The 20,464-nt window shown below is 38.5% G+C and overlaps 1 protein-coding gene across 2 annotated transcripts in view; it reads left to right on the top strand.

The window, feature by feature from the left end:
* The window catches only part of dock1 (dedicator of cytokinesis 1), a 233,058-nt gene that overhangs the window by 202,662 nt on the left and 9,932 nt on the right, over window positions 1-20,464 (top strand). For both annotated transcript variants that reach the window (XM_054800773.1, XM_054800780.1), the window contains exons 41-46: window positions 5,150-5,291; window positions 6,586-6,667; window positions 8,632-8,716; window positions 9,413-9,499; window positions 12,135-12,311; window positions 14,343-14,426. In XM_054800773.1, coding sequence (XP_054656748.1) covers window positions 5,150-5,291; window positions 6,586-6,667; window positions 8,632-8,716; window positions 9,413-9,499; window positions 12,135-12,311; window positions 14,343-14,426 — 657 coding nt within the window. The remainder of the gene's footprint in view (window positions 1-5,149; window positions 5,292-6,585; window positions 6,668-8,631; window positions 8,717-9,412; window positions 9,500-12,134; window positions 12,312-14,342; window positions 14,427-20,464) is intronic.

Here is a 20,464-nt window from a genome sequence, read left to right as displayed (position 1 = left end):
TCAGATTTTCTTTTTGGCATTGTTGCTGTTGCTAAGCAACACCGTGTGGCGATTAGCCCATTAGCTTGCTTTACAACGGCCGCAGGTATTTTAATATTTATTTGTTTTAGCAGGCTCGTGCCTCTCACCAGTCCGAGTTGAAGCCTCTGATATCTGGCTAGCCAGTTAGTTTGCCCTTTATCGGCTGTCGGCACTTATTGTCCTTTTATTTTGGTGAGTTCATTCCCCTCGCTATACCGAATTGAAGGCAGAGATGTCAGCACACTCTTCTAGATTTGTGAACACAAAAAGTGGTCAGGAATGCTCCAAAGAAGTTAATAACTCTGATAGCAAATGCGGAGCTCTTTCGTTAACGTCCTTTCCCCATGACAATTATGGAGAAATTATTATTGTTAAATTATATATTTTTTTGTTAAATTATAATTTAACAAGAAAACTAATAAAAACAGCAGCAGTGATTTAATGAAAATAAAGTACAAACCTCATTCACTGATCGAGCTTACCATCCTTTTTCATCTGAAGGATGTCCTTTCTCCGTCCGCGCATGTTCTGTCAGTGCTTACATCAGCGAGTCATTCACTCTATTATACTGTGTTATTAAAAAAAATGGTGTGGAGACAAGCGGCGGAGATGGTCCAGTTTGAAGTTTGAACAGTAGTTCTCCTCCTTTTCAAGGCGTTATGAGTAGCAGTTTGATGCCACTCTGCCGGCCGCTTTCATCCGACAGGGCAGACACTCCATTAGAGAGGCTGTAAATTGCACTCTAATCTAGTGGTCTATTTAAACAGCCCTTCGCCCACAGCTTTGAGACAGCTTATTGTCTCACTATTTCCCTTTCATTCCTCCCTTCCTCTGCTACGTGTATGACCTTGTCGGAAGTAAGCGGGAGCACCACCCAACAGGTTGACTTTGCGACTTGTTTCAGATCGGCCGGCGAGAGCTGAGGTCATCCTTGCTGCTGAGGTGTTTAGATGTGAGCTCGTTGCCACAAAGTTGACCTCCAACTTTGAAATACGCACATGACTCTGCACACTGTACATTCGACAAAAAAGTAGAATATTATGAGTCATAATGTTGCATTATGAATTGCTTGAAATGTTAAAATTGGATTCAAGTAAACTTGCTACTTTTGTAGAACAGAATGACTTTATTCTTGTAACACCTTGTAATACTACACCTCATAATATTACGACTTTATTCTCAGAGATATACAGCTTGTTTTCCTGTAATCTTACCGCTTTGTTGCTTTTACGACTTTATTCTTGTAAAATTACAACTTTTAATATCACTTTTTCGTCATGTAATATTCTGACCAAGTGCTCTTAAAATTCCATCCTTTTAATTAATGACTTTTTTTCCCTCGTGTAATCTAATGACTTTATGTGACATTGCACCTTTTTTCATAGCGTTTTTCTCATATTTAGGACTTTATTCTCATAAAATTACACCTTTTTTTCTTGCAATATTGTTATCTTTCTCATATTACATCACTATTCTTGAAAAATTCAACCTTTTTTTTTCTAATGTAATGGGTTTTTTGTCATAATATTCCAGCGTTATCCTTGTAAAATTAAACCTTTTTTTCTTCAAATATTATGTTTTCTTTTTCTAATAATACTCAGACTTTTATTCTTGTAAAATGGCAAATCACACCAAAATTAATTTGACATTTTTCAGATATGACATTATTCTTGAAAAATTATACCTTTTTCTTTTAATATGTGTTTTTGTCCAACAATATTATGACAATTATTCTTGAAAAAGACTCCTTTTTCTTGTGATATTATGTAATTTTTGTGTAATAATATTATGGCTTTATTCTTGAAAAATTGCACATTTTTTGTAATATGTATATTTTTGCAATGTTAAATTTCTTTCCTTGTAATAACTTTTTTGTTGGAAAAATTATGAATTATGAATTTAGTAACAAAGGGGTTAGAGGTCATAAGATTTTTTTTTTTTTGCACGACCACTAGCAGTTATGGTAAAAATATTGTTAAACAGCAAAACTAGCCATCACACCGGTTTTTATTGGGCATGCAAATGTTACATGATTGTTTTTGACAGTGTTTTGGTAAGAATGAGGCCTACCAGTGAGGTGCAGGTTTTCAAGATGAGGGCAGTCTAATGGAGGAGGTTTTTGTGGTCCCTCTTGCATCATGCCTGCTCTTACGTGCTCTCTTTAATACGCTCTTGATGGAAGAGGTTATCAGCATGCTGCAGGGGAAATTTTTTAGTGTTTGGCTTACTAATCAAGATGGATACAAAGAGTCAGGGAGGAGGGGGAGACTTTTTAGCTTCACACCGCACGGCCCCATTGCGCTCCACAGGGACGAGTCAGTTATGTAAAAAAATCAATACACTGATAAAGGCCTTTTGTTTCTGCACCCTTAATAATTGATTTTATGCACGGGCGCGTAATTCAGCTGGTTATGATTTATTAGCGGCTAATGCGGCGGGACACTGGGGAACTTGCTAATTGTGAAACGCTGTACATCACAGAGATGCAACACGGCCGCACAAACTCTCACTTGTCTTCATTAAGAAGTTTGCATCATTGCACGGTCTCAAACCTCCTGCTTTTGGCCTTAACTGGCATAAATCCTGACTTGTGTTTCATTTCTTAAGATTACTTTTTTTGCATGACCACGTGAAATTGCCTTTTTCCCCCCAGCAGCCTCAAAAAAAGAAGAATAATGATCTTATTGATGCTGATGCTCTGCGCCACAGCATGTAGCCACTCTGATTGTAATGAAAATGAGCTTTGTGACATTGAGATGACAGTGTATACATGACCAGAATGCTCAGCCCCATCACATATCAGGTTGCAGCCAACAATGTGCTTGACTGATAAATCCCTCAACCGGGCAGGCGGGCGGTGAAAGATTGTGGCATTTTCTTCACATGCAGCAAATTCGTCCTGAAGACCGGCGTTGAGCTTTTGTCAACTTATCTGTGAAACCAAATTTGAAAAGCAGGCCCCCAAGCGTCTTTTGAGGACGTGGTTTTGTTTAATTAATTGGGGAATTGAGGCATGTGCTCTGCATGAGCGTCAGCAAAGGATGTGTGCTAGCTATCATGCAGCGGGTAACAAAAGGATTCTACTTCTTTTATCGTCCTATGCTCAATGAAAGCTAATGACCTCCATTCTTGACGATTTCTATGACGCAAATAAGAGATATTATATTCTTCTGGAGCTGCAGTGCAACTTTTTCGCTACACGAGGGCACCAAAGAGTCAACGGAAAAATACCGGAACCTCTTCTTGGAATTGGACCACATGTTTCTGGAAAAATACACCTGTTTTATGATGTCACCAGGCTCAGAAATGGTCAGATCCCTGTCTCCACGATACCCAACAGGCTCATCAAAATGTCTGATCCACTTGTGATGCTCTTCCTCATCTCTCGAGCAAACCCAGCCACCATCATCATCGTCATCATTTACAGCAGGATCTTGAACGCCACTGCTGCCTCCTCTGCTAGTGTTTTGACCATCCGTGCTACACGCAACGTACATCGTCTTTTAGGAGAAAGACATGAAAAACAATTTTAGACATTTTTAATACAAACTAAAATAAGGCTGAAATGAGAAATTTGTCTCCTGAACTGTAGAAGAGCAAGCTTTGAGCCCCTCCTGTGACCTTGAATACGGTGAAGCTCCAAAACGCAAAACGTACTACTCTGTGGACTGTCATAGCGAGCGGACTTGCTGCCGCCAGCAGCCGTGAGCTCCCGTGTACGCTGGCGTTCAAACTCATTCAACTCCTAAAGGAAGGCGTAGAAACGCCTACAAATGTCGTTGAGATTAAAGTTACAGATGTCTGCCATCTCCTGGTGTGAAATAGTAACTACTTGACGCATCATGTTTGTCTCCATGGCGTGTTAAATCCTGCAATGTTGCTTGTCGCAATTTTGCAACTTTGGCGCTGAAGGGTTAAGAGAGCCCAGGAAGTACCCGGAACTACTTTCCTACACAACGAAAACCGACCAGAACTCTGCTCACGGGACGAAGTGCAGCAAAAGACACTGTTGATGCATTACATTGCTGATGGGGATATCGTACAACTTCATGTCAAAAAAATCCCAACTATCTCTTTGAGCTACAGCGGTTTATTGTTTTACTTGTTGTAGTTCTTAAGTCACAAAATGGTTTGAACATCCATCATGCTCATCTTCCGAAACATTTGCAGTCAACTGCTAATGTTAGCTGCCAGTGCTAGCCACAGCGTCTAAATACTTCTTACAGAAATGATTGTTTTTACGTATTATAGTTCTGTCTAAAGTCACGCAACATCAGCAAATCTATGTCAGTAGTCGACTGATCTCGTTCCCTACTCGAGCTTCTAAGTAGTAGCGTTTTGTTGTTTTTACGGGCTATAGTTCTTTCTAAATGCCAAACTAGTTTGGCATTCATCGTTAGCTGCCAGTGTTAGCCGTGGCGTCTTGTGAGAGTTAAGATAGAGCGGTTTATTGTTTTTATTTGTTGTAGTTCTTAAGTCACAAAAAAGTGACACACTACCATGAAAATATTGTGAAACATCTGCAGTCAACTGCTAACGTTAGCTGTCACTTCTTATAGTTCTTTCTAAATCCCAGAAAAGTTTGAACCAGCAAATCGTTCGGCAGTCAACTGCTAACGTTAGCTGCCAGTGCTAGCCGCACCTTGAAAATTGTCATGGAAATAAGGCTAGAGCATTTTATTGTTTTTGGTTTTTTTTACGTATTCTAGTTCTTTGTAGAGCCTAAAATAGTTAGGCTCAACAAATCGGTCAACTGTCAACAGCTAACGGTAGCTGCCAGTGCGAGCTGCAGCTTCTAGACCAGGGGTCAGGAACCTTTTTAGCGAGGAGAGCCATGAAAGCCAATTTATTTCAAATGCATTTCCCTGAGAGCTCTCCATTGGAACACATCTGTGTGGAACTCTAGAAATTGTAAGAAAATAGAATAATACTCCTACATTGGAGCTGTCAGTGCTAGCTACATCTTCTAAACACTTTGCTATGAAAATTAAGCTGAGTATTTTACGTGTTTTAGTTCTTAAGTCACAAAAGTGTTATTTTTATCCAAACATGATGATGATCGTGCATCCCAATTTTACACGTCCAATGTGTCACCATTGTGTGCTTGGATTTCTGCTTGTCCTTTTAGAACAAAATGTTCATTTACCGCGGGAAGGAATACGAGCGCTGGGAGGACTTTGAAGCTCGCCTCCTCACGCAGTTTCCCAACGCCGAGAAGATGAAGACCACCACGGCGCCTAGCGAGGACACAAAGTGTTCACCTGGACAGTGTATCCTCTTTCCTTACTATATTATGTACTGTACTGTGCAAAAGTATAATGACACCAGTAGAGCACAGATATTTGTGTTAGTTAGTTAGCAGGCTAGTCACTGCTTTACAGAGAGAGCACACATTTTTTCCACCGAGAGCCATATCCTGACTTTTATTTTTGAAAAATTACACATTTTGTAGTATGCATTTTTGTGTAATTTACATTTTTCTAGCAATATTATGTCACATAATACAACTTTACTCTTGAAAAATTACACTTTTTTTGTCTTTGTAATATTGTGTTTTGTTGTTTTTTTAGTTTTTTTTTTAATAATATTGCAACTTCATTTTTGAAAACATTTTGTCCAATAATATTCCGACTTTATTCATGAAAAAATACACGGTTTTCTAGTAATACTATGTGTTTTTGTCTAACAATATTCCGCGTTTAAAAATCGTTGTTTTTTTTTTTTACTTTGTTGTCACTGTGAAACATTTTCTGCCGAGAGCTGTATACTTAAAATATCACGACTTTTGAAAAATTACTTGTTTTTCTTGTAATATTATGTATTTTTGTCTAATATTCAGATTGTTTTTTTGAAAAATGACACTTTTAGACTTTTTTCCTGGTAATATTAGTTGTTTTTTTTCTAATAAAATTGCTACTTTATTCTTAAAAAATTACACTTTTTTCTAGTAATATATATTTTTGTCCAATAATATTCTCATAATCTCATAACCTTCCATTATTTTGTCTAATGTTGTGTTTTCTAATAATATCCCGACTTTATTCTCACTGTAAAGTGTTTTGGGTGTCTTGTTATGCACAATATAAATCCATTCCATCCAAGGGGTGTCCCAACATTTACTACTGAGAGCCGCATTCTAAAAAATCTAAGGATTTGGTGGTCATTTTTTCTTTACAGGCTAAAACCAGCCCATGTTGATATCTTAAGAAGTTATGCAGTATATGCTATGTCAGCTTTTCCTTGTTATACTGTAGGTGAAAAAGTGTACTGTTATTTGTGTTATCAGTCTAAATATTCAAACTTTTTCTCTCCCCTTTTTTTGCAATTTTATTTTGTTGCGGTCCTGTTTAATTGTATTTTTGTCATGTATCTTGGGCCAATAAAAGCTAAGCTGCTGGCCGCACTTGGCTCACAGGCTGCACTTTGGACCTGGTTTAGTTGAAGGAGTGAATATTATGGATCGGTGCAAGCATCAAACTAAAAGCCATGTTAGATTTTGTACAAATGTGCTCTAAATGACCTATTAGACAGATTTTCTTTCCATCCTTGACTTTTCTGCCAAAGACATCCAGTGTTTTACAGTGAAACCCATCCTGGATTTACCTGCCAAGTTCCAGAACAAGCCAGTGTCTGAACAAATACTCAGGTAAGTTGAAATCACACTCTTTAATGCGATGCATGTTAGTGGAACTGTGCAGTTGACCTTCTGGAAGTTTATTGACTCGCGCCAACCGCCCATTAGTGGTCACAATGCCAAGTCAAACGCATTTTAAAACCTTTTGCGTGTTTGCCCCATCCACATGCCATCCAAATTCTCTCAGATGTGCCTGCGCTGGAACACATCAGTGGGCATAATTAAAAAGGGGGGTGTTTACCCGTGGAAACCTTTATGCAAATACACCTGGGTGCAGCTTTTTATCGCAGGACAGCAGTGTCAGTGGCGGTGACCCCTTATTTGCACACTGTGTCTGATTAGAATGCGTAACTGTGTTAACAGCGTCATTTAGCAGCAGACTTTGTTTGTCCAAATATAAGTGGTGCATAAAGATTTAGCTGGTGGGGCGGTGCGGCGGTGGGTCACGGTGGCATCTACTTCTGACCTTGCGTTTTGTCCAAGTGTAGAACCAGCCTGCCTGCAAGTGGGCTCATCAAAGTGCTTAATTGGGCCAGAGCGTTCAAGCTGCTTCATTAGTCTGTTTATTAGATAGGGAGTTCACTCCACCCTTTCTCGCTTCATTTCGGGCCTTATCAGGTTCATTAAAATGTGGCGTTGCCCCTTTTGCGACCCAGCAAAGGAATGCGAAAATTGGATTTGTCACTCCAGACGAAGGCCCAGAAGTCATGTGGGGTTTGGACATCCACAAAAAAAGGCTGTAGCTTTCTGTCTCCACACAGAGCATTGTCTTTTTTTTTTTTTTTGCAGGTACAGGAATTTAGAATGGAAATGATATATTACTGAATTCTTTTTTTTATAATAAAGATCAAATGGACTTAATAGTACGTCCCTCGCTACATCGCAGTTCGAACATTGCTCCCTCTCTCTATTCTGTTTGAAATTTGTGAAAACATATGCATATTTAAGCAAATTGTACATGTTTTTTTGCCCAAATTAAGCATTGTCAAGGATAAAAATGGATAATGAAGTAAAGTACACATACAGTACACGCCATTAAGATCACCAATCAACTTATAATGTAGTATTCTACATTGATCACTAGAAGTCGGTAATTGTTCGGTGAGACAAGCACCAGACTTGATCACCGGAACAACAGGCTTTTATTACAGGTTTAAATTATCTCACAGCAGGCATAATAATAATAACATAATAATAATCATAATAATAACACGGGTTACTGTTGCAGCCATAGCTCACAACAAGCTAAAACTCAACTCTGAACGCCTGGTATCATTTCCTTACCCCCACCGATTCTGCTCGTCCACAAGGTAAACTTAAATGGCTTATTTTCTCTGATGATATAGAATATATTGGGTAATATGGATGTAAAGGTGACTATATGGGTGTTAGTTATTACATGTCTACATGGCTCTAATAAGGTTTAAAAAAAATAAAACTTATTTAGAAGATCATAAACAGGTTTTCTATGCCATAACAACAAATATATTACATTTATAAAGGAGGACCCTGGTCTGAAAACAGTCAACTGCAATAAACAAGGGATTATTACTTCCTGCAGCCAGTAGTGGCGCTGTTGATTCACTCACCGATATTATGCTTTTAAAGACAAAGTGACGCTAATCATTTATGAGCTACATCCATGCTTTGTCCTTGTGCTCATTATAACACTGGCTTCGAAACAGGAGTTCAGAACATCCAGACATTCTTGCATTCAATTGAGTTTCTCTAGGATCATTTTGTCAAAACCATCATCTTCCAAAACCCTTTGTTTCCACCCCTGAACCTCATTCCCCTCATACAAGACCACACCATAAACCCTATCAGAACCAGCACCAGCAGGGGAAATCCCAGAGTTGTGGGTGGGGGCAAGGCAGGAGCAAAGCAGTCAACCTTGTAGAAATCACGACACACGCTGACCATAACACTTTTAATTTACTCTGGTGGTGCCCATTCTCTCCCCCCTCCTCCCCTAGCTTCTACACAGTAAATGAAGTCCATAAATTCCAGTATTCCAGGCCGGTGAGGAAAGGCGAGAAGGACCCGGACAACGAGTTTGCGGTAAGTGCTGCGTTATATTTTTTTCTGCCTCGCCTGCACGTACTGTAAGCTTTATTAGTAAATACAAGCGACCATGAATGCTCCAGTCAACACCTCTATTCAGTTAACCACCTCCTATAGTTTCCGGGGGTGTGGTCTACAAAATCAAATAGCTGTTGAGGTCTCTAATTAGCACTGGGTCAGAAAACATTAAGAGCTGTGGCTGATGTAGTTTTTTTTTTTAATTATTGTGTTTGAGGTATCAGTGGTCAGAAGCTTTGTCTACCTCTTCATGTGCTTTAAAATGTTTCTTATGCACTCTAAATCGCTATTAAGGTTTACCAATTAAGTTGTAGTATATAAGTTGTGATTTCGGAAATAACTCTAGTTATTGCTTTCTTTCAATTGACGCCATAATTTACAAATGTATGGTAATTATCATGAATTTCGAACATGAGCAAGGCTTTATTTGAGCTGCTATACTACATTTATTATGTTGTACGTATTCACATGCAATATTGGCTTGCATTTAGTTATTTTTTGGTAATTCATTGTAATAAATCTAGTAAATGTTTGGCTTTTGTTCATGTTGAACCCCTTAAGGAAAAAGAAGCGTTTCAGACTTAGTCTGCAATAAAGAGCAGCATCCAGCCACTCATTCACATTCACAGCATCACATGACACTGGAATCAACGTGTGTGGTCCTTTTTTGTGCAGAACATGTGGATTGAGAGGACCACGTACACCACGGCCTACAAGCTGCCCGGCATCCTGCGCTGGTTTGAAGTCAAGTCAGTGTGCACGGTAACTACCCAGCGCGGTGGGCCTCCTAATCAGATGAAGATCTCCAGCCGGGCAATCGATGCGATTTGTTCGTTTAAGCGGTATAGACGGCCAGTATTGATGCCGTTGCGAGGCATTCCTCGAACTTGGTGACTGGACACGTTCCCCTCACCGTCCGGCATTGATTCAGCTGACACTGCTTTTTAATGCTTTGTGACCAGCGAGCATAGCAACACATCACAAATACAAAGAAGAAGTGGCTCCCTTCGCTTGAATTTAGATAGAGTAGAGTTGAGTCCAATACCATCCACTGTCCCCTCAAATAACACCTGTCCTTTACCTCGAGCATAACCCTTTCATCAGTAAACCCAACTAATACCTTTAACCTAACCTCCAACCCTTGACAATTTGACCCAATATGCAAAAATTAACTTTATTTTGAAGGACGTCTTGGACAGTCCCAATCATTCAACAGTTCTCTCATCGATTTGCCGTATTAAGTTGCATGCAGCTTCTCGGCTTCCAGTTGCATTACGTTATTTTTGGAGTTTAAATTAAGAGCAATTTGAAGTCTGACTTACGGTTTTCAAGTTTTGCAATTACAGTGGTTGACTACTTTTTACACTTGTAAAAGTGATGAGTAATGTTTCAAAAATGAGTTGCATCAGGCTCACCTTTACAACACCTTTTTGTTATTTTCGTCATTTAAGTTAAGAGTATATTTTTAAGGTGTTTGTGATTTTGTGTTTATTGTTTTTTATCTTCTTTTTACACTTATAAAGAGAGGTTTTGCAGGGCTCGCCTTTCGCTTTATGCTTGTATTTCTGTTGTTGAAAGTAAGAGTATATTAGTTTTCACATTTTACAGTACCGGTAGTTAGCTTTTTGCACGGTTAAGAAGGTTGAAAAAAAAATGTTTTGCGAGGCTTACCATTGCTTGACGCTTTTGATATTTTTGTTGTTCAAGGTAAGAACATACTTTGAAGGCGGTGTTTTCTTGTTTTTAAATCATAGTACTTAGCTTCTTTTTACACTTTTAAAAACACGGTTAAGAATGTTTAAAAAAACGTTTCCCGAGGCTCACCTTTGCTTTACACTTGGGTCATTTTTGTTGTTTACGTAAGGTGTTTTAAAATTTTACAGTGGTTAGCTTCTTTTTTAACACTTTTAAAAACACAGGTAAGTATGTTTAAGAACAGGTTTTGTAAGGTTCATCTATCACTTTTGTGATTTGCTTTGTTTACGGCACAAGCTTTTTTTTGAAGGCGGTGTTGTTTTGTTTTTATGTTTTACTGTGGTTAGCTTCTTTTTACATGTAAAACACAGTCAAGAATGTTTAAAAATGTTTTTTGTGAGGCTCATCTGTTGCTTTACGCTTTTGTGATTTGTGTCGTTTACCGTAAGGACATATTTTTAAGGCTGTGTTTTCTTGTTTTAAGTTTTACGGTGGTTAGCTTCTTTTTACACTTTAAAAAACCATGGTTAAGAACATTTACAAAAAAAAAGGTTTTGTGAGGCTCATCTATCGCTTTACGCTCTTGTGATTTGTTATTTTAAGGTAAGAGCGGATTTTCAAGGCGATGTTTTCATGTTTCACAGTGGTTAGCTTCTTTTTACACTTTTAAAAACAGTTAAGAAGCCTCAAATCGCCACCTAAACACGTGTGGCAACTGTAATTACCTCAGCTCATAGTGTTATGAATTGACTTTGTTCCCCTACCTTTTCTATGTAGCAGCTCTTTATTTAGTTATTTGTTTCATAAATCATGTTATAAAAATGTGTAAACGCCAGATTCCCTCTGCAGTTGAGTAAAAAAGAAAAACACAGAGCCCCAGGCCACTATATTAGGAAATGTGCTAATTCAACCAGGTGGTATACTGTTGGGTTTTTTTAGCCAGCATTTATTTTCCACTGTGGACTCTCAAATAAAGCCCACAGCCACGGCCAGCTTGGCCGTTTGCTTTCCCCTAATGCTCCGTCTGCTCGCTACATCATGAACAATTACACCACCAAGACTTGATCCATCCCCTCCCAAACTGCCGAGTCCATGTAGCGGAGCGCTACCCTCCACCGCCTCTCTAATTCCAAGCAGAGGTTCACCGCTCCAGGCGTGTCTGGAACAAACTGTCAGGAGCAGCTAGCCCTCCAGATGAGCCGTGGAGAGGCCATGTCCCGCAGGTCAGAGACTATTTAAAGCTTAATGACTCAGCGGAGATGCAGGCAACTAAGTCCCTCCATGTGACAATGCCTTTTATCAAGCTGGACCTCCTTTCCTCCTCCTGGCGTTACTTTTTATTTTCTTGGCAGGGCCCTGAATCTGACATTTTACTCCACATTTTGCTAGCCTCCTCTCTTAGCATGCTGTAGGGATAATCACATGGCAGGGGATGCTCAGAAATCTAAGTTTGTGGAATTAATGACGGCATTTCCAAGAATCATATTTTGGCTGTCACTGGAATTTAAATTCACCTGCACCAGCGCGCGATCCATCTTCAGTTGACAGGTGCTAGGGGGCCACAGGAGGACGTGATACACGGCAGCTCAACTCTACATTATTTATTATTTGTATAGGGTCGAGGGTGCAGAGCCCACCCTCTTAAAACAACGCACAGCTCCCATAGTGTGTGAATGCAACATGTTCCCACTCTGCTGCACAGGATGAAATCAGTCCTTTGGAGAACGCCATGGAGACTATGCAGCTGGCCAATGAGAAGATCAGCAGCATGGTGCAGAAGCATCTCAATGACCCCAGCCTTCCCATCAACCCCCTCTCCATGCTGCTTAACGGCATTGTGGACCCTGCCGTCATGGGAGGTTTTACCAACTATGAGAAGGTAACAGGCAACAGAAAAAACCTGCTCTACACTCCAAACCTACAACTTCTCCACCAACGCTAAAGCTAAGCTCATTGCTAATTGCTTAAAGTCCTCATAGTTTCAGGTCATGGAATTTGTAATTTGACCAAAATGTTTCCAAAAAATATTAAATTCTGCTTTGGTAAACCAAAATTTGACGGTAAAAATTACAAAACTTCTAATTGGTTTTAATTTTTTTTACACATATAAAAAGCTTTAAAAACATATTTTGTGAATCTCACCTATGCATTACACTTTTATTTCCTCATTTAAGGTAAAAGCAGATTTGTCATACCTTTTTTCACATTTTGCTTAACTTAGTTAACTTCCTTTTACATTTTTGGTTAAAAATGTGTTTTGTCAAGGTTGTATTCTTAAGGTATTGTTTTCTTGTTTTTACATTTTACAGTGGTTAACTTACTTTTACACTTGTAAAAATTGGTTAAGAATGTTAAAAAAAATGTTTTGTGAGGCTTACCTTTGTGTTACACTTATTTTTGTGATTTTAAGAGCATATTTTTGGGTAGTGGCATTTTACTGTTAACTTCTTTTTACACATGTAAAAAAAAAAAACGTAATATTTTTTTTAAATAGTTTTGTGATGCTCATCTTCGTATTTCGTTCTCGTCATTTTTCCCATTTAAATTCTGAGTGTATTTTTGTTGTTTTTATGGTTAACATTTTTAATACTTGTTTAAAACAAAAAAACAGCTAAGCATGTTAAAATTTGTGTATTTTTAAAATTTATTATTTTAATCTTTTCATTTAAAAAAAAAATATATTATAATTATTATTTTTATTTTATTGTTTTATTTTTATGAATCTCGCTATCCATACAAATAAAATGTCACCTTTGCATTATGCTGCAGAGCAGGTTTGAAATCAGATTTTTTGTTTTCACGTTGTTCTATGAACAGTAGTTAACTTATTTTCACACTTTTAAACACGCAAAGTGTGTGTTTTTTAATATAAGTTTATAGTAACCTATCTATCCATCCATGTTCTATGCCGCTTATCCTCATTGGGGTCGTGGGGGTATGCTGGAGCCTATCCCAGCTGACTTCGGGCGAGAGGCGGGGTACACCCTGGACTGGTGGCCAGCCAATGGCAGGGCACATATAGACAAACAAGCATTCACACTCACATTCATACCTATGGACAATTTAGAGTCTCCAATTAACCTAACATGCATGTTTTTGGAATGTGGGAGGAAACCGGAGTACCCGGAGAAAACCCACACACACAGGGAGAACATGCAAACCCACACACCATGCGGCCCTAGTCTTCTATCACAGTGGTTCAATACTTCGTACCCTTAATTTTTTTTTTAGAATGTTAAAAAAATATTTGTAAGTCTCCCCTATTCATTATACCTTTTATTTTCCTCATTTAAGTTAAGAGCAGGTTTGAAATACATTGTTTTCATGTTTCGCTATTACCAGTGGTTGACTTCTTTTTGCACCTGGAATAAACCCTATCTTTTGTTCCTATTAAAATTGCTGGTCCAGCAGTAAGAACATGTTCCTAAAGTTCAACCCCCCACACCTACAGAGAATGTTTTTTCCTATCTCTGTTGTATATACAGTATTTGAAGCAGCAAATTAAAAGCAATAAGAAAATAAGTTGCTTCATCAAGTCCTAATACGTCCAATTACATTCCAAACTTATTCCACTGCACCATATTTTTTTCCTGCCTGGCTTGATTTCACGCCGGGAAAATGATCTTGAATCCAATCAGAAGTTCATGCATATTTCAAGTCAAGGGGAGCTCTCGTCCTCTGTCTGTTTTAATCACCACTCTGGTGACGACTCGCTCACATATTGATTGCCTGTGAGCGCCGTGAATCATTCATTTTTGTTGTTGTTGTTTGGCTCTTTCACGGAAGAGGATACTCGAGTTGATTGTGCAGCGTGAAGAAGTCAAAGCGTCGGCCTCCAGGTCTCACATCAGAGCGAGATGATGTTTGTAGCTCACCTCTTGACCTCTTATAAACAATGCTTCCTCTGCAGGCCTTCTTTAATGACAAGTACATGCAGGAGCACATAGAGGACCTGGAGAAGATCGAGAAGCTGAAGGACCTCATCGCCTGGCAGGTGAGACTCAATCTGGTTATGCGGCATGATTTTAAAACAGTATTTGACCCAAGAGCTTAGATGTTGCAGTTTTTTTTGTGCTGCGACAAATGTCAACCCCTCTTCACTCTTCTAAACAGGTCTTATGCATGCTCAATGGATTCATTTCATTTCCGTGGATGGCGGCGAGTCTATTTTAACCCAAAATGTCATATCAAGTTGACTCAAAATGTGGTCATTCCTTCTAAACTAAGCCTTACAACACTGACTGATGTATGGTGGCTGGAGTGAGGTTCCACAGGCTGATCAAGTTACAGCATCAGTATGTCTGCAGCCCCTCAACTTCTTAGCAGGTGTGGGTTTTTTTGTTTTTTTAGATCCTGAGCTAATGTTCACATGTTGACAGGCTCATATTTCTTTTTCTGACACTTGGATTGCTCAGTTCTGCTGTTTCAGTTCTGTGAATACTAGCACAGTTATGTTAGCTTTCTGCATGACTGAAGAATATTTTTGGTCTTACTTTCACCAGCTTGTCTTCTTCTTCAACGCTCTGACGCTCTTAGCTCTGACCTTCAGGTGAATGATCACTTTTAATGTGACTTTTCCTGTCTCGTGATTAACCCAGGAACCGAGTCGGGTGAGGGACCATTTTAACCCTAAATGTCATTTCAAGTGAACTGAAAGTGTTGTCATACATTCTAAACTAAACCTTACAACACTGACTGCTGTATGGTGGAGTGAGGTTCCACGGGCTGATCAAGTTACAGTAGCAGTATGTCTGCAACCCATCAACTACTTAGCAGGTATGGTGTTTTTTAAGATCCTGAGCAAATGTTCACATGTTGGCTTGCTCGCGTTTCTTTTTCTTAGACTTAGGTCATTCATTTTTAGCTCAGAGCTTCAGGTTCCGCTGTTTCAGTTCTGTGAATCCTGGCTGAGTTATCTTAGCTTCCTACATGACAGAGAATATTTTTGGTCTTACTTTCACCAGCTTCTATTTACATCTTCAATGCTTTAGCTCTGAACTTCAGGTGAGGGGTCACTTTTAATGACTTTTCCTCTCTCTTGATTCACCCAGGAACTGACTATTTCTGTGAATCCTGTCTCAGTTATCTTGGCTTCCTACATGACTAAAGAATATTTTTGGTCTTTCGCCAGCTGCTCTTTACAGCTTCAATGCTTTAGCTGTGAACTTGTGGTGAAGGGTCACTTTTAATATTTGTTTTCCTATCTCGTGATTCACCCAGGAACGAAGGAGGTTGAGGGACTGTTTTAACCTAAAATGTAATTTCAAGTTAACTGAAAATGTTGCATCACATCCTAGATTAAACCCTACACCACACTATGGTGGATGGAGTGAAGTTCCACAGGCTGATGAAGTTAGGGCATCAGTACTTCTGCATCACCTTAACTTCCTTAGCCCCTGAGCTAACTTTGACATGTTTGCATGTTTGTATTTTTCAAGCATAATCACTTTCTTACAGTTTTTATGCAAAGATTTAGCTCAGAGCTTCAGGTTCCGTTTTGTCTTACATTTTTGCGGTGAAGTCCTTAGCTTCCTAGAGGACCAAAGAACACTTCCTGTTTTATTTGGGACAGCTCCTATTTTCATCATCAACACTTTAGCTCTGAACTTCAGGTAAGAAGTAACTTTTAACGTGTGGTTTGAGTAGGTTTTTCATTTTCATTGCTGATTGAGGGTGTACTTTAACCCAAAATGTTGTGTAAATTTAACTGAAAATGATGTAATAGGCTCTCAACTAAACCAACACTGACTGATGGATAGAGTGAGGTTCCACAGGCTGGTGAAGTTAGCGCATACATCTGCATCCCCTCAACTTTTTAGCAAGTGTTTGTATTTTTTTAGATCCTGAGCTAACGTTCATGCTGGCACGCTCATATTTAATTTTCTTATCATTGTTGGATTGTACATTTTTTGCTCAGAGCATCAGGTTCCGCTGTTTTGCTTTTTGCTTTTTGCTTTCTGCAGTGCTTTCTGCGTATCTTCCTCGAGAATAAAAAACAAACTTCCCATGCTGTTGCAGCCAGCTCCTCTTTAGATCTTCATCTCTATATCTTTGAACTTCAGGTGGATTAAGACTTTTATTTTCTATGTCATGATTCACCCAGGAATGGAGGAGATTTTCTTTTTTATTCTGCTTTGTTGCCAGGAAAGAGAAAGTTAATTGAATTTGTCGTCGTTCTTGCCTCCGCTCTCCTGTGCTATAAAATAGGTCATCTTTGTTGGCGCTCCTCTCAAATATATATTTTTTTATGTCTTTTAATGCACACCGATTCACCTCTATTTTGGGTTGCTTCTTGACTTAATATTGAAGTGTCCACGCCTTTTAAAAAAAAAAAAAAAAAAAAAGGTGAGGCACATTCCGATGAAAGGGTTATCTTACACATTCAAATAATGTAATAACATTAATAATAATAATAAATGCAAATAATAATAGTGCTTAACTTCTTTTTACACTCGCATAACATTTTAATGTTTAAAAAATGAGTTGCATGAGTTTCTGTCAACTTAAAAAAGTTGTGAGGCTTGTTATTTTTGTCATTAAAGTTAAAAGCGTATTTTTAAGGCAGTGCTTCTTTTTACACTTGTAAAACTTACAAAAAAATAGTGTAAGGCTCAAATTTTCATTATGCGTTCATTATATTCCTGTTATGTTAAGAGTGTATTTTTAGGGTAGTGTTTTTTACATTTTACAGTGGTTAACTTATTTTTACACATGTAAAACATTAAAAATCTTTAAAAGCCACTTCATGCTTTGAATTTCACGGCTCCACTTTGAGTTAAAATATGAATAAATCATGTTGATGGTCGAATATTATTAGTCAAAAAAAAATTGCACATTGAAGCAAATCTTGCATATATTTTTACTAAATTAAGCATTTTCAAGCATAGAAATTGTTAAATAAAGTAAAATGCAAATACAAAGCATTCAGAAGATGCATAAAAAAAATGAGATGATATATAGTATTCTACACTGGTCACTAGGAGTAATGTTATTGGAATGTTTGGTGAGACACGCAAGCATCAGACTTGATCTCCGGAACAACAGGCTTTATTGCAGTTTTGAATGATGTCAAAACAGGCACAATAATTTGTTATGAGCAAATTAACCGTGATAAATGAGGGATTACTGTATAGGTACTGTACTTACATTTTTGTCATTAAGCAAACCTTCAGCAGCAGACTGTTACACCCACGGTGTAAGAAGGATAGGTTCCGCAGGTCCTTCATACCGACCGCTGTCAGGCTCTACAACACCTGAACCATTTTGTATTCACTATGTCACTATGCATTCTTTCCTTGTGTATCTTGCTTGCTGCTGTAACAAGTGAATTTCCCTGCTGTGGGATTAATAAAGTACTACTACTACTACTACTACTACTACTATTAAATTCAGAGCATAGTGTTTTTTTGTTTTTTTTAGATGTTACAGTGGTTAACTTCTTTTCACACCTGTAAAACGTTTAAGAATCTTTAAAACAAAATGGGTTTGTGATGCTCACCTTAGCATTATACTTTTTTTTTTTACACTTGTAAAAAAAAAATGCTTAAAAATGTTAAGAAATTTGTTTTTTTAGGCTCCATCAGGTCATGAAGAACGCATTTAAAAATCTTATTGTTTTTGCTGTCTGTCATTACGAAGACATTTATTTTGTTTTTAGCCCAGTTTCATCTCTTTTTTTATTAGATTTAAAAAAAAATAGAATAGATACAATGAACCACGGTTTTAATTTTGCATGGAAAAAGTAAAAGCACGTGAATCCTGCAAGTAATAAATATGAAGTATCAAATTAGCAATATGCAAATAGGTTTATAAGCTGTGTTAATGTCCCTGTTGCTGAAAAACATCTGTATAAGAAGCTGCATGTTGGTACAAATGTAGCTGGAAGACAATTACAGCTGAGCATCAGTTTGAAGTAAAAAGTGTGTCACATATCTCTCGAAAATCCGACAATTTACATATCCAATTAGCATCACGCCGCTGCAAGATAGACGAGCGGCCCCGGCTCGCCATCTGCGTCCTTCACGGCGTCTTTCCAGGTCACGTGTGCTCGTTCACCATCAACAACTGGCGCTTGTTGTCACAAGCAGGTGCAAATAGACCTCCGGGGCCCGCGGCGAGCCTCCACGCTGGGATCTTTCATGGCAGCGATGTCGATATGAAACCATACCATGTTTTTTTTTGTTTTTTTTTACCTCACTTCAATCTAAATGAGATGAATTGCGTGCTCCAAAACAGGTGAGAAACAAGACGGCTGTTACTCCGAAATAGCAACGTCGTTCTCTAGTAATTAGTCAGAAAATCTGTATTGTAAACATCTCTCCTGGTTGTAATTAGCAAACACCCAGCAGAGATTTGCAAATGATGACTGCAAACACTCCAGCACAGCATCACACACTTTACCATCTCATGTTAAGTGTTACCGTGTGGACCCATACATTGAACACTGGGGCAACAAAGTATCCCCATCTATCTGCTTATTTATCTGAAAACAAGAGGATCATTTCTTGCTTGTATTTTGGTAATGGTTTCATTTATTTTGAACATGCATACAAGGTTTCTTGGGAATACATCACAGTACAATTTTGCATGTCCAAAAAGGAGTAAGAAGAAGCAAAGCTTATTTAATCCTACCCCGCATCCGTTTCACATCAATTACAATACATTTGTTCACTTCCTGTATTCCAGATGTACTCTTTGCTAGTTTAAAATGCATAGGAAAATGATAAGATAATATACTGTAACAATGTGGTAAAATAGGAGTCAGGATTATTGTCACCATAAATAATTTATATAACACTCATAATAAATAATTAAAAATATAAAATAGTAATAAAAATAATGGCTGGTGAAAGAGTTCATAGTTGACAGAAACATAGTTGGATAGTTGGGTCGAGTACAGACAATGTACTCACAAGAATGAAGAGTTAGTAGTGAGTGTTGTAGTGATTAGACATGGTCTTGTATGCACACACTGGTTCAGGACTCTTCTTCCTTGTACTTTGTAAACATCAACTGCTTGTACTGTTTCTAGAAATCACTCATTTTAGTGCGTTGTTTGAGTTCCTCACTTAAAACCCATTCCATCATTTGATTCCACATACTGAAATGCTTGGTTTTTAGCGTTGTTCTCCCGTGTAAGTGTTTTAAGTTAAATTTTTCCCTGAGGTTCAATATTTCTCCTCTCTTGTTGAGAGGAATTCTATGGCATTTTTAGGTAGCGGATTACTGTTTGCTTTCTGCATAATTATAGCTGCTTGAAAATCAACTAGATTATCAAATTTTAATATTTGTGATTTTAGAAATAGAGGATTTGTATGTTCCCTATACGCGGCATTATGGATTATCCTAACTGATCTTTTTTGCAGTATCTTTAGCGAGTGAAGATTACTTTTATAGTTATTCCCCCATATCTCCACACAATAAGTTAGACATGGTAATACCAGAGAACAGTAGTGAGTATGGAGTGATTTTGCTTTATTCAGAATGTTTTAATGTGAGATTTCCAGCTCATTTTTTCCCCCAGAAATTTATTTTCGTTCACCCTTTCAATGCCCATGCCATACATTTGTATTTGCGCATAAGTATCCTTTCTGCTATCACCAAATGGCATTATTTTAGTTTTACTTTGGTTCAGGGATAGTCTGTTTTTTTATCAAGCCATCTTTTTAGTGTAGTCATTTCATCTGACTCTCCTCCCTGTGCTACCACCTTTTCATGGTGGAGGAGTTTGCGTGTCCCGATGATTCTAGGAGCTAAGTTGTCTGGGGTATTTATGCCCCTGGTAGGGCCACCCACGACAAACAGGTCCAAGGTGAGGGACCAGACAAAGAGTGGCTCAATAGACCTCTATGATGAAAGAATACAATGGACCACGTTTCCCCTTGCCCAGACGCGGGTCACCGAGGCCCCCCTCTGGAGCCACAGCTGGAGGAGGGGCACGATGGCGAGCATCTGGTGGCCGGGCCTACGCCCAAGGGGCCCAGCCGGACACAGCCCGAAGAGACGACATGGGTCCCCCTCCAATAAGCTCAC

This window comes from Dunckerocampus dactyliophorus, chromosome 2 (genome assembly GCF_027744805.1).
Source record: "Dunckerocampus dactyliophorus isolate RoL2022-P2 chromosome 2, RoL_Ddac_1.1, whole genome shotgun sequence".
Lineage (NCBI taxonomy): Eukaryota > Metazoa > Chordata > Actinopteri > Syngnathiformes > Syngnathidae > Dunckerocampus > Dunckerocampus dactyliophorus.
Note: the sequence above shows the minus strand (reverse complement) of the source record. Positions and strands in the feature narration are given on the sequence as shown.